This window comes from Amphibalanus amphitrite, unplaced genomic scaffold (assembly GCF_019059575.1).
Source record: "Amphibalanus amphitrite isolate SeventyFive unplaced genomic scaffold, NRLGWU_Aamphi_draft 001218F_arrow, whole genome shotgun sequence".
Classification (NCBI taxonomy): domain Eukaryota; kingdom Metazoa; phylum Arthropoda; class Thecostraca; order Balanomorpha; family Balanidae; genus Amphibalanus; species Amphibalanus amphitrite.
The window spans coordinates 21,722-34,153 of NW_024882712.1; the positions used below are offsets into that span (position 1 = coordinate 21,722).

The 12,432-nt window shown below is 45.5% G+C and overlaps 1 protein-coding gene across 1 annotated transcript in view; it reads right to left on the reverse strand.

The window, feature by feature from the left end:
- The window catches only part of LOC122371228 (protein unc-13 homolog D-like), a 33,053-nt gene extending 21,409 nt beyond the window's left edge, over positions 1 to 11,644 (reverse strand). The window contains exons 1-3 of the mRNA XM_043347381.1: positions 11,304 to 11,644; positions 7,244 to 7,415; positions 3,072 to 3,239 (exon numbers count right to left, since the gene is read on the reverse strand). Of these exons, the coding sequence (XP_043203316.1) occupies positions 3,072 to 3,239; positions 7,244 to 7,415; positions 11,304 to 11,368 (405 nt within the window). The 5' untranslated portion in view covers positions 11,369 to 11,644. The remainder of the gene's footprint in view (positions 1 to 3,071; positions 3,240 to 7,243; positions 7,416 to 11,303) is intronic.
- Positions 11,645 to 12,432: the final 788 nt, after the last annotated feature.

The window sequence follows — 12,432 nt, forward strand, 5'->3', positions numbered from 1 at the left end:
CGGAAATATGACGCAAGCACCACGGTACGGGAACGGGGTGAGAACAGAACTAAGGCATCGGAACGGTTCTTGCCGAAGAACTCAGGGGAGTTGGAGGGCCGAAGTTGGGGACAGGAAGGCACGCAATGGGACCTCAGAGACGCCCGTTGACTGCACTGGATATAGCTTCTCAAACCCTCGGGGAGGGCGCCGTTTCGCATCAACAACAACACCCTCATCAGCAGGTGCGGCCGGGGAAATGTGATTAGGGTTCGAGCAGTTCTGAAAGAAAGGAGTGAAACAGATGAGCCCGAGCAGTGAGGGTTCGCGAAATGCGTGCTAGTTTCTGGAGAGTACGCAAAGACAGTTCCTTGCGGCACTGAGTACCTGTTCCACGACGGCTAATCGGCAAATGTTATGGGGTTGGGAGAGCCACAACCATTTACCTTCGCGCGTAAATTTGCTGAACTGAGTTATCAAGTTGGAAAAAGAAGACAACATCGCGATACCATTTTACCGTGAAATTGTTCACAGCCGCTGGCCTCTGACGAGGGAACAAAGAACTTTGCGCCACGCTCGGGCGATTGAAGTCTGCTGACAACTTTTGTGACGATGTCTTTTGCGGCGTTTGTGCGGAGTTGGAACGAGTTGCAGCGGTTTTGGGAAACGGAACTGGAGTCTCCTCGAGCTTTGAGCTCCCGTTCATGAAAATAATGTTTGTTCTTCAATTATAGCTTAAAGGAGCCTTAACCCGGCACCGCCTGGGCTATTTCCGTACCCACGACAGCCTGGGGGGGTCGGATCCGACCCCCCCCCCTGTTATCTCGAGAACCAATGGTCGTATCGAGCCCCGCGAGGCGGCGTTCGAAAGGTCTCTACGAGACCTTCCCAAAGCACTCTTAAGATTTTAAGATTGAGGTCAACTTTCGGGTCAAGGTCAGGTCAAAGGTCAAATTCAGGGGTTTTGCATGAATCGGCTTACGGACAGCGGAATCGATAGCTGCTGCTCGAAACTCACCAAAAATGACCTCAAAGGCCTAGTGAAGGTACCATGTGCGTATAGGGGTCATACTAAGTACAGGTCAAGGTCAGGTCGGGTCACGAAAGGTCACGGTTTTCACTTTCCGCTACATGGGCGTGCGACACATGTTTTATGGCTTATTTTTCACGCCGAATCCGATGGTAATGGGTATATGTGACCCCAAGTCACTGTGCTGGTGATAAGTGTGCATTGAACGCATAAAAAATCGTTTATACTATACTTAACTAAACGAGGGCTAAGAAAAAATGTCAATTTTTCAACTTTTTATTTTTGACATAAAAATGCACTTTTCTAGACGAGCTTTGTCCCAGGAATCTAGTGGTGCCATTTGTTTTCACATGCGATGTTCAGAAGTGCCTCTAATTCACGAAAATGCTTATGACGTCACCATGCCCTATGCATGTTGGAGCTATTTTTTACAATTTGGGGGTCAAAAATCAAGATAGAAAGTTGAAATTTGGGGCATCTCATGTTCTAATAGAGCTCTACAACATATATTCCGGTTTTTTGGAAAATCCCAAAATTTTGGATTTTATAAGCTGTTTTCCAAAAAATATAGTTTTTTGAATTTTTAGGGGTAAAAAACGCATTTTTATGGAAAATCCGAGATAGCCATTTTAAAGAACTCGTTGAGCTGCGTCTTTTGATGTCCTTAATTTGCAATTTGCTTCAAACCCTGATTTTTGGCGATTTTTTAAACATTTACCACTTTTTGACTAAAAACGCCATGTAGTTACATCACTAAAATCGATATATCTCAAAATTTCTTGGAATTTTTTTTTCTTAAAAATTGCACAGGAGACGTCAAATTGATGGGGGAGAAGGTATGCCAAGTTTCAAGTAGATAGCGAAAGTGTTTCATGAGTTATTCAAGAAAAACGGAGGGGGGGGGGGGTCGGATCCGACCCCCCCCCAGGCGGTCGCGGGTTAAGTTTGCAGACCTATAGCCACACCTGGATGTATCCGCATACACATCAAGCGCTGCATTAGCAGGATATCTACATGAAAACTAACAAGAAGAAAAATCATGCGAGGTTTATGCCTATCAATAACATGTCCGAAAACATGCTACGGTGTAAAACGGCCCTAACATGGAGCCGACTTCCCAGCTTTCCAGCACTTCCTCCTCCCCCATTCACTGTCAGCTGCCTCCGTCCACTTCCCGTCCCTTTGACGCCCAACGGCGCGCACCGCGTGACGGCCGTCCATTTTGGCGCCAAACGGCCGAGCGCGGCGATTCTGGCGCGGCGGCGGCGCTCACGTCTCGTCATAGAAAGCCGCCCTAATAGCATTCGATCGGCGCCGTAAAGCGTCGTGGGAGCGCGCCGGCCACCGGGGTACTGCCCCGTATTTGACGGCTGGGGTGGTCAGTAAAGGCTATCACCGCCGGTAGGTTCTGCCCCGTATTTGAAGGCACGGGTGGTCGGCAGGCGGGTACCTTCTGCCCCGTATTTGACGGCTGGGGTGGTCAGCACTCAGCACGCGGTCACCTGCCTCCGCCCCCAACGGTGGAACAGCTCGAGTACTCTAGATAAAGTTGGATAGATGCCGAGATAAGTGATGGAGAAGCAAAGGTAATAGCAATCTCAGCTAATGCTGCTCGTGGTTTCAAGCGTTTTGAGGTTCTGACAATAAATGCAGTTTGGCAACTAACATATTTTGACTCCGCCTAGCTCAATCGTCCTGCTCCTCCATCCACCCTGTTCAATATGATCATTCTACTTCCACTGAATATCCACACTGCCCACTCAACCCACCCCTCCCATCTCCACATCTTATGTCGCTTGGGTGATCTCTCCCTCCTCTTTTTCACCCTCTTTCTTACTCTGCTTCGCTCCTCTCTCTTCATCTGGTTCACTCTCTTCCTCTCAGCTATAAGATAACCTTTTCGATTTTCCCCTTCTACTTCTTCCGTTCCCTATCCCAAAATATTTTTTTTCCTCTCTCTCTCTCTCTCTCTCTCTCTCTCTCTCTCTCTCTCTCTCTCTCTCTCTCTCTCTCTCTCTCTCTCTCTTTCTATCCGCTCCCCTTCCCCTTTCCTCCTCCTCACCTTCTCATCACTGGCGATGGTCATCATCCTCTGGTGCTCGTCCCGGGAGAAGTGGAACGCCTCCTGCGTGTAGTCGTTCAGCTCGTCCACCAGCGACGAGTGCTCAGACGTGGTCGCCCCCACCTTGTGCTTCACCGTGTACAGCACCTCCACGTACAGGTTCTCACGCTGCAACAGACGGAGCGGGGTCAGTGGCGGGTCCAGGGAGGCGGTCTTGGATGATGCTGGGCATTTCTACCCTGAAAATTTTATCCGAATTCCAAAAACTCTGCCACTACCGACCTCTTATGCGCTTTCATGCAGTTTTAATGATTTAAAAAAGAGATGCTGTTTGGTTTTCATTCAAAGCGGTAAATTTTCATCGATTTCGGGCAGGGTGGAGATTCAATCTTTTCCCCGATTGAATCTCCCCCAGAGTCTGCCAGTGAGCGTGAAGTTGTTGATCGCAGTCTCGACATCAGCAGCTATCGATTCGAAGAGGCGGTTCGGCGCCCTGTCGCCGGCGATAGCGGATTACCGGAGGAGCTTAGCGCGGCGTCACGGGACTCGGAGGAATCAGCTCCGGGATTATACCCAGTGTTTACCATAGTTGGCAACTTGTTTGGATGTGCCTACAATAGTTGGCTAATTCTGTTGTTTCAGGTACTCTCAGTGATTAAGCAGCAAAGTAGGCCTGCTTCCAGGGAATGTAAAAGGAAAGCCGCTGGGATAAAGCATTGCGCAAGTTTCTGACAACTATACATTCCCTACAGATTCGAGAAGTCTTTCGTTTTTTTTAACACCCATTCCCAACGCAGGAAGCCCTAACAATTAAATGAGCTGCGGAAGTACGCTCATTGCTTGGCATAACATACCCACTACCCAGGCTATTATGCCCCGCTTACAAAGGAAACCATTTTTTACATTATAAAAATCACAAAGATCAAATTGGGAAAACCATGAAACAGTATCTGCAAAAACAACACAGATTTAAGCAAAAGAGCCCAGCTCTCTGTCTCTTCTGTGCAGGCACTGCAACACAAACTTTTCAAAGGAAAATTGGCCTGCTGGCAACTGCATAAAGAGGTTCAGTACATCTTTGACATATCTACACATTTCTAATTATTATTTCTGCTGTTACTACAGGGAAGCACAACCTTTCAAGAGGAGAAAGTAGGTACTTATTGCCATTCATTATTTATCTAGTGATGCTTTATGTTCACATATTTTACAGCGGTATTTTGCTACTGACATCGGCAACATGATCCAAGCGCATTCCAAGTACTCGTATAAATCGATCATATGGGCATCAAGCCCAACAGTCAACTACTCCGTTACCCGGCCTACATAAACCTTCATTGAGCTTTATGATGGCAATATTTTCGTTGTTCACCCTATGAATGCAAACTCTATTCAACTGTGAAGGTTACCTCATAGGCAGGCACCCTTCCACCCAATTTAGAACCATATTCCAGTCAATCAAATTCTAAACTCTGCCATGCGAGAAACTCTTAGCGAAATGTCTGGTTTAGAGCTGAGAGAATGGCGCGATCATTTCCCAGTCGTAGCACCGGGGAACGGCCTGTGCTGCAACAAAACTGTCGACTCCTGAGAAGTGGGGTCGTATGATTGAATTTCCTAGCAGTCAAACTTGTGAGAGCTCATAAGTGACACATGAGTGGTGCCAGCGGCGACTTTTGGACCACATAAAGGGATTTGATCGAGTATCATTCGACTGCTGAAACCAGGCCCTGTATGGAAGCATGTCAACTTCAAACGACAGTACCCCGCTTTATCGACACTGATTACAGAAATAAATATTGAATGGCTCCCAGTCTGTCTCAAACAATCACCGCACAACTTGGTCATATCGCTCAATGACCCATCCATTTCCTTCGTTTCACTTCACCTTCCTTCAACTCCTGGTCAGTGGTCACCCGCACCCACTGTTGGATCCAGCCAGCTGTCCAGGAGGGAACGGGGTAGAGACAAACCCCAAGCCACCAGCGTACTGTTTAAAGCCTATCCAAGGGGCATATTTGTTATAACGCTCCACTACTGATCCCGCCATTGGCCTCACTCCCTTCCCATTAAAGTCGCATGAGTTAGTAATCCATGCTTTCATTACTTTTTTCCTCTCTTCCTTTTTCCCTTCTTTTTATCCCTGGGGCATTCCACGATAGATCGTACCAGGCCCGTCACCCTCATCTCTCGGATTTTAATGAAAATCGGTCCTAGGGGTAATCATAGGCCCCAAAGACGCCTGGCAAAATATCAGACTTCTCAGATCAAAACTTTTTGAGTTATATTGCATTACATTTTTTTAACTTCGGTATGTAACGGTGAGTTTGATGGCCTATAACTCAAGAACGGGTTAAGCAACCAACAAAAAGTAAACAACACTAAGCTTGCAATGAATCAAAAATTAATATTACTATTTAAAAATTCCAAAGAAAAAATTTCATTGTTGAGCAAAAACCTTAATTTTTTTTTCATTTGCCTCTAATGACTTTTGGGACCAAAATTTTTCACATTTTTATTTTTTCAAAATAATCTTTATGTCATTGCAAATCGACATGCAAAAAATTAGAAAGGTGTTCTTTCTATAAGTTCCTCATTTTCCCGCAAACAAAATGGGTTTCGGAGGGGTTGATCCGACCCCAGCACGCCGTTTCGCTTCTAATAGAGCTAGAGCCTCGCGGAAAAAAACGGGCGTGTGTGCCGTTACAAGTCGCAGCGATTGGTACCCGATTTTAAGGTCTCAGGTTAACCGGTAGCGTCTGAGGTCAGGTCACGTGACTGAAGTTACGGGTTCGGTTTTTAGTAAATAACTTCGCAAAAAATGGCCGCAGAGCCGCGATTTTGGCATCATTGTGTTCGCCTAGCTCAGGTGCATCGAATGGTATACTTTTTGCTAGGGTGAGGTCAACTTTAGTAGTTGACCTCGGGTCAAGGTCAGGTCAGAGCCCCTCAGGTCACGAAGCTGGGCAAAGGGTATCATATGGCATATCATTCGATTCGGAAGGTCTTCCCGAGTCCATTGGTGGCTTTCCCGACTCTCTAGCTCTATTTGATCGGGAGTTATTGACGAAAAACTCGTACGACCCTAGTGACTTCATAAATGACGTCACGCAAGATTAGCAATGCAAAAGTAAAGCATTGGACTTTGCAAGGAGGGCATGAAATCACGATACCATGTACGTGGGATAGTTTTAGATCATTCTCGGCGCCAAAATAACAGTTTTTATATTTCCCCATTGATTTATAACAGTGATGTCACGTAACCGACCTGATCTCATGTAACCTTGAAAAATTCCCAGATATACAAGTTGTGAGACCTCTGGAGGACACCATGTATGCGTCCTGTAACTTTCATCTCGGACAGCTATGGTCATTGGCGTCCCAAACAATGTCAGAACCAAACAGCCTTTTTCACCCTTGCGCTTATAGGATAGAGGGTTGAATGAACCCTCTTTTAACTTTTTTTCAGATGACTGAGACTTGAATTGAAATTTCAGTAACCCGTGATGTCACTAGGCACTTTTACCACGCCATTTGTAAGCTCCCCTCCCGAATCACTATTCGAAACCGTTATCGTGACGTAAAATAAATACATTTATAGAAAGAACACCTTCCTAATTTTTCGCATACTTCTTAACAATGAGCCAAATATCTTTTTAAAGAAATAAAAATTCAAAAAAATTTGGTCCCAAAGTCCAAAAAAATACAAATGAAAGAAAACTCGATATGTCATATATCAAAAATAGCGTATTTTTCGCAATTTCAAAAATACATATTAATCTCTGTTTCATTGCAAGTTCAATGTTATATAACATTTGGCATTTGAATAATCCGTCTTAGAGTTACAGCCCGCCAAACTTAGCGCTGCAAAGCAAGATCCAAAAAATGTTATACACCATAACTCAAAAAATACTTATCTGATAAGCCTGAAATTGTTACAGGTGGATTCAGAGCCCCTGATTACCCCTGAGACCAATTCTCGTCAAATTCCGAGAGATGAGGGTGTAAAATTGGAAAAAAGTGGTACGATCTATCGTGGAATGCCCCCCCTACCTCCCTGGTTCCCTCACCTCCTGCTGGCTGACCACCAACCTCTTAGGCTGAAGGCCGGCGGCTACCCCCTCCTCCCCGGTCCGCTGCCTGTCACGGCAGGCTCGCTTCCCTTCCCTCACCTCCTGCTGGCTGACCACGACCCTCTTTGGCTGGAGGCCGGCGGCCGCCTCGCTGGGTGGCGGACGGTCCTTCTGCTCCTCCTCTTCCTTTAGACTCTGCATCCGGCGGTTCTCCTGTCGCCATGGCAACGACGCAAACGCCTCGAAAAACGAGCCGTCCGTCTCCTGAACTCTGGAAAGCAGAACAGACAAGACGTTAACAGATGCTGACAGACGCAAAGTGCAAATAGTTTGTGAATAGTTTGAAAGAGTAGGACAAGTTGTGTTACGTCAGATATCGTTAAAAGTTGGGACAAAGGGGCGGAAGCTGATAACAGTGATAAGTAGCTCGTTCACTCTGTTGGAGGCAAGCTAACTCACTGAGGGTTCTCATTCAGTGTACTCACCACAGCTTGGGCATGATAGGATATATGTAGCTGCCCCTCTGCATGCAAATCGACGAAATTTTACCTTTTTTAGAATATAAACAAATGAACGAGTTTCATATGAAAAAGTTCGCTTTTGGCTGAACAGCAGCTAATAAGGAATCAAAATGCGAAAAGTTGTTGGAGTTCGGAGATTTTCAGGGAGGATATGCTCCCCTTTCGCAGCCTCAAAGACCGCCTTTCTGGATCCGCCAGTGATTCACCCAGTGGCTGACTTGGCAGAGCCCCAGCCCCCAGGCATTCAGATCATACAGCATGGGACGCCTGGCGATCGGACGGACTGCTTTTGACAAGAGTGTAGCCTAACCAATAACCAGCTAAAGTTCATAGGTCATGAGTTCAGAAGAGCTAATAAGCGGGAGTAGTTATATGACCGTATGGGTGAGCTGACCTTTGATACCAAATCCTCTAGAGACACTGGTCCATAGAGCCGGTGGAGAGGTCAGGAGAGGCCAGGGGTCAGGTCATACACAAATTATGCACGTCCCTTGGTTGAAATCCCACAATTTGCCCATGTTTAACATTCAAAGAAAATGCATGACTTTATGACTGAATTTCAAATGATGCAGAGAACTGGGAAACAGTGAATAGCCGCAGTTGCTTGATTGCATTATTATTTATGAATGCCTTGCCGGCTGCCCGGCTGCCCTGCTGCCAGTGCGGTGTTTCGGCCGCCGAGCCGAGGGTAGTTTGTGCCGCTGCCACTAGATGCCACTAGCGTCCAGCGCGGCTGTATACTGTGCCGCAATACATGCCAGCCCGGCGGCACAGCATCATCCAGCCGGTAAACGTTCGCTAGGATTTATGCATAGTTGATTTTCGTCATTACCCTACAGCTTAGCTCCTTAGTGACGACAGCTGATTAAAGCCAGCTGATGACGACAGCATTAAAAATGCCTGATTTTAAATGACTTGCCGTATCATTCTATTCACCATTCACGCACGCAGCAGCGCGATCGATACGCACGGGAAAATACGGATAAGCCGTGAAAGGCAGCAGCGCGAGCGATGACTGATGGCTGATGCGTAATGACTGAACCATTTATGGTCTATCTGCACGGGTCTGTACTTAGTCCTTGGACATTGATGGCTCTCAGAGAACCATTTCCATTTTGTTGTACTTTGTGGACTGCAAATTAAAGGGAGATAATGACCTTTTTCCACAAAATCTGAGTTAGGATCATTTTCTGACAAAACACAACAAGTTATAATGTAAATTAAAACCATTTTGCTCAATGCGGTACCTTGCCGCAAATATCTCAACTTGAAGTCACGTTAGCGAGGAGCGCTGAAAATGACCGTTGAATAAGTACTTACATCACTTTTTGGTACTTGCATGTAATTTTGTAAAATGAGCGTATTCCTTACATTTGATCTTCATCACATCTAGTTAGTTAATGGTCGTCTATAGTGCCTTCAAAAGATATTCATGGTTTGGGGGTGGTTTATGTCTAAATTTACGCAACTATTTTTCCTGTTCATCATCTGAGGCCATATGCTGCTATTTTAGTAGCAACGACTCAATTTTGAATCGGTCCCGCCGACTGCACAATAAAAGAAGATAGATACAACACTTTTGCGGCATCACTGAAAAACTTATGCAGTACTGTTATCAAAATTCTCATAACACCGTTCGACAAACCTGAAGTCTTTTTGAAATAAATATGCTTGTATTTTTCGCTTCAGGCTCTGAGGCCAAAATAATGAATTTCGTAGTCGCAATCGCAAGATTTGGCTGCGTTTCTGGCGCATGCCGTTCATTTGTGGCGCAAAATAATACTTGGAAACAAAGAAGAGTAGGCACTATGTACGAATCTAATTAATTCTAAACCGAATTAACTCTAATTCAAATTAGAATCCTTACAACCAAGCAACGACAAGGCGATAACATAAACAAAAACCCAAGCGTCGCCGTTTGAAACAAAAGCGCCATATACTGCGACTTTTTTATAGAGAAGGACAAGAAGGACAACGCATTTCGGTGGGTGTTACAAGTACTGCAAGTACTGCTTCTTTTTTGCAAAAATAAAAACCTTTTTCACATACGAAAATGTGCTAGGAAATTTTCATATTTTATAGAAACTACAGTAGAAATAGTATAGATGTCGAGTAATTTTTATTAAAGAAAAAAGAAAGCTCATTATCTCCCTTTAAGGTCTGTTGAATTCCGTAGCATAAGTTTATTTGCTTGCAAGCGGCATTTAAGATTTGAGTATTGCAATGTGAAAAATACCAAAACTAAATCGTCATTTATTCATTTCATTTGCTACTTGTTTATTTAGTTCATTCATTTCCAAATTTTTTGTCAACTTTTTCGTATGTTTAAGCTAAGCTTCAAGGGTACCGGCGAAACGTCCCTTTCTTACTTATATGCTTGGCATTTTTGAACATCAGACATACGGGCGTTAAAGGAAAACATTTGTGTCATATAGTCTCTGCCTCAACCTCTCAACAACCAATGTGACAGAAGACCTGTTCATTAAAATGACACTACTTTGACAGAGATGTAGTGCACTTATTGATCACGATGTGGGTACACATTGCATTGGACACCAGCTACAACAGCACATTGAAGCACCTAATTAGTTCAGACGGGCCAAACAAAACAAGAGCTCCACATCAAATCAATACACCACGAGCAAGAGTCGTATTTATAACCCTCATGTTCCCATTACCAAACCCCGACTCCCGAACCATATTAATGAGTTACACAAACACACGCTTTTATGCAGCAGAGCGCCAGGGCAGCCACATCGCAAACATCGCCACTCCAATCTGATCACAAGCCAATCCACTCCAATCCCCGGCTTTCAAATCACACTCGCTCTGTGAAAGCGCCGGACGGTCGGCCGCCGACCAGGTCATATTGAGTGAGGTCTGATCGACAGCTCAAGGGCTCATTGTAGCGTGACGGTATCGATTTCAGGTGACGGAGGACGGCCTGCAAACTTACGACGGCGTGACTGACTGCCGCGCCTCAGCGACTCAATGATTAAAATGGCGTCTTCCCAGAGCCATCGTTTCATTAAAATCCCTCGCTGGTGATTGAAAATGAGCAGGGTAATTTGAAGACGCTTCACGCCGTAAAAGGTCAGCTTTTAATTGAATGATAATTAATTTAAAGAGAAAATAAGGAGAGAGAGAGAGAGAGAGAGAGAGAGAGAGAGAGAGAGAGAGAGAGAGAGAGAGAGAGAGAGAGAGAGAGAGAGAGAGAGAGAGAGAGAGAGAGAGAGAGAGAGAGAGAAATAGGGAGAGAGAGAGTAGGTTGTGCAAAGTAACGAAATGAAATCAAGACTAGCTATCATATCTTCATTTCAATTGACTTGATGCATTTATTCAGTTTGATGAAAGCACTATTACGAATATTACGAACATAATTTAATGTCAAGTGCCAAAGATAACATGAAATTATTCATGATATCTATGCAAATGCCAATCAATACAAGCTGTTTTTGACAATACAGTGTCATGTTTAATAATGCTAGCATTTACAAACCCTTTAGCATCAGCAGCCAATTAGTCCACCAAAACACACCATCTTATAAAAAGTGAACAAAAAGTGAAGAAACACCCTAAAAACTCACGCATAAAACGTCCCAAAAAGTGACACCGTACCAAATATTCGCACAACCTACTTGGATCTGGACACCATATCGGCGTGGATCTCCAGTTTCCTGCGGGATCCTCGTGTGGCCAGCATGGTGACCGCTCGGCTCACTGCAGTGTCCTGTGTATGTGACCGTCGCCAGTGCACCGATCGATAACCACTTATCCGGCCATATGGGCCCACACCGCCGCGCTGCGCTCTGCACCGTGCCCACGACCAAAGTTCGGCGCAAACCACCGGCACACTGGCTCCCTCGCCGCTGCTTTCCGATCAGGGCGGTGATTCTCGGCAGCTCAGAGAGCCAACTCAGCCTCTAACGAGCGGCTCTGTAGTCGCCGGGGCGGACGGGCGGAGCCGGGCGCTACTGGCTCTTCTCTTGCCCCGGGGGCTGCGGGGCGGGCCAGCAGCCGGGCTGCCGGCCCCGTACGGTCTCCCGCATAGAGACCCCGAGCGGGTGGGCGGGGTAAAACACTTGTTGGCCCAGTTGTGGCGGAAGCGGTGGTCGTTGTAGGGATTCCCGGATTACTGTTCTGAGTGACAAAACATGGGTTTGGTCAGAGCTGATAAATTGGCTCTGAAACTCAATACTGAGAGCGCACAGGAAAGGCTGCGAGCGTCTGAAATCATACTTGACTGAGAAGGGCAGAGAAGCCGAATTCATCGACATTAATATAACAAACATCAAGTCATTATTGCAGTAGGTTAAAAAAATAGCTACGCTTAGCTTAGCTATAACTTCTAGTGGTAAAACATTATTACAGTCCATGAAAGATCGAGCTGATGCTACGGCAAATTGCACAACTTGTTCAGGACTCAAGACTTCCAATCAGGCTATTCCGGGTAGACGAGTTCATTCAGATGATGAGGTCTGAGCCTGGGGACTCGTGTTTCCAGACAGGAAGCTCCTGTCGGACAACATGGCTCAATATAGCGTGTAACATGAACACTGTGCGCTGATCGCAGATCATTTCATCAAACTGAAACGATCATCTGACATCAGCGTATTATAGCGAAGCTATCATCATTGACATGCATCATATCAGCGAGGCATCAAGTAGACATGCAAAGGCAGTCAGTAATCTTCGTAGCACATGATGAAAATCTAGTTGCACTAGTAGTTACCTCGCTAATATAAGAAAGTGATCTTTAGTTTTATA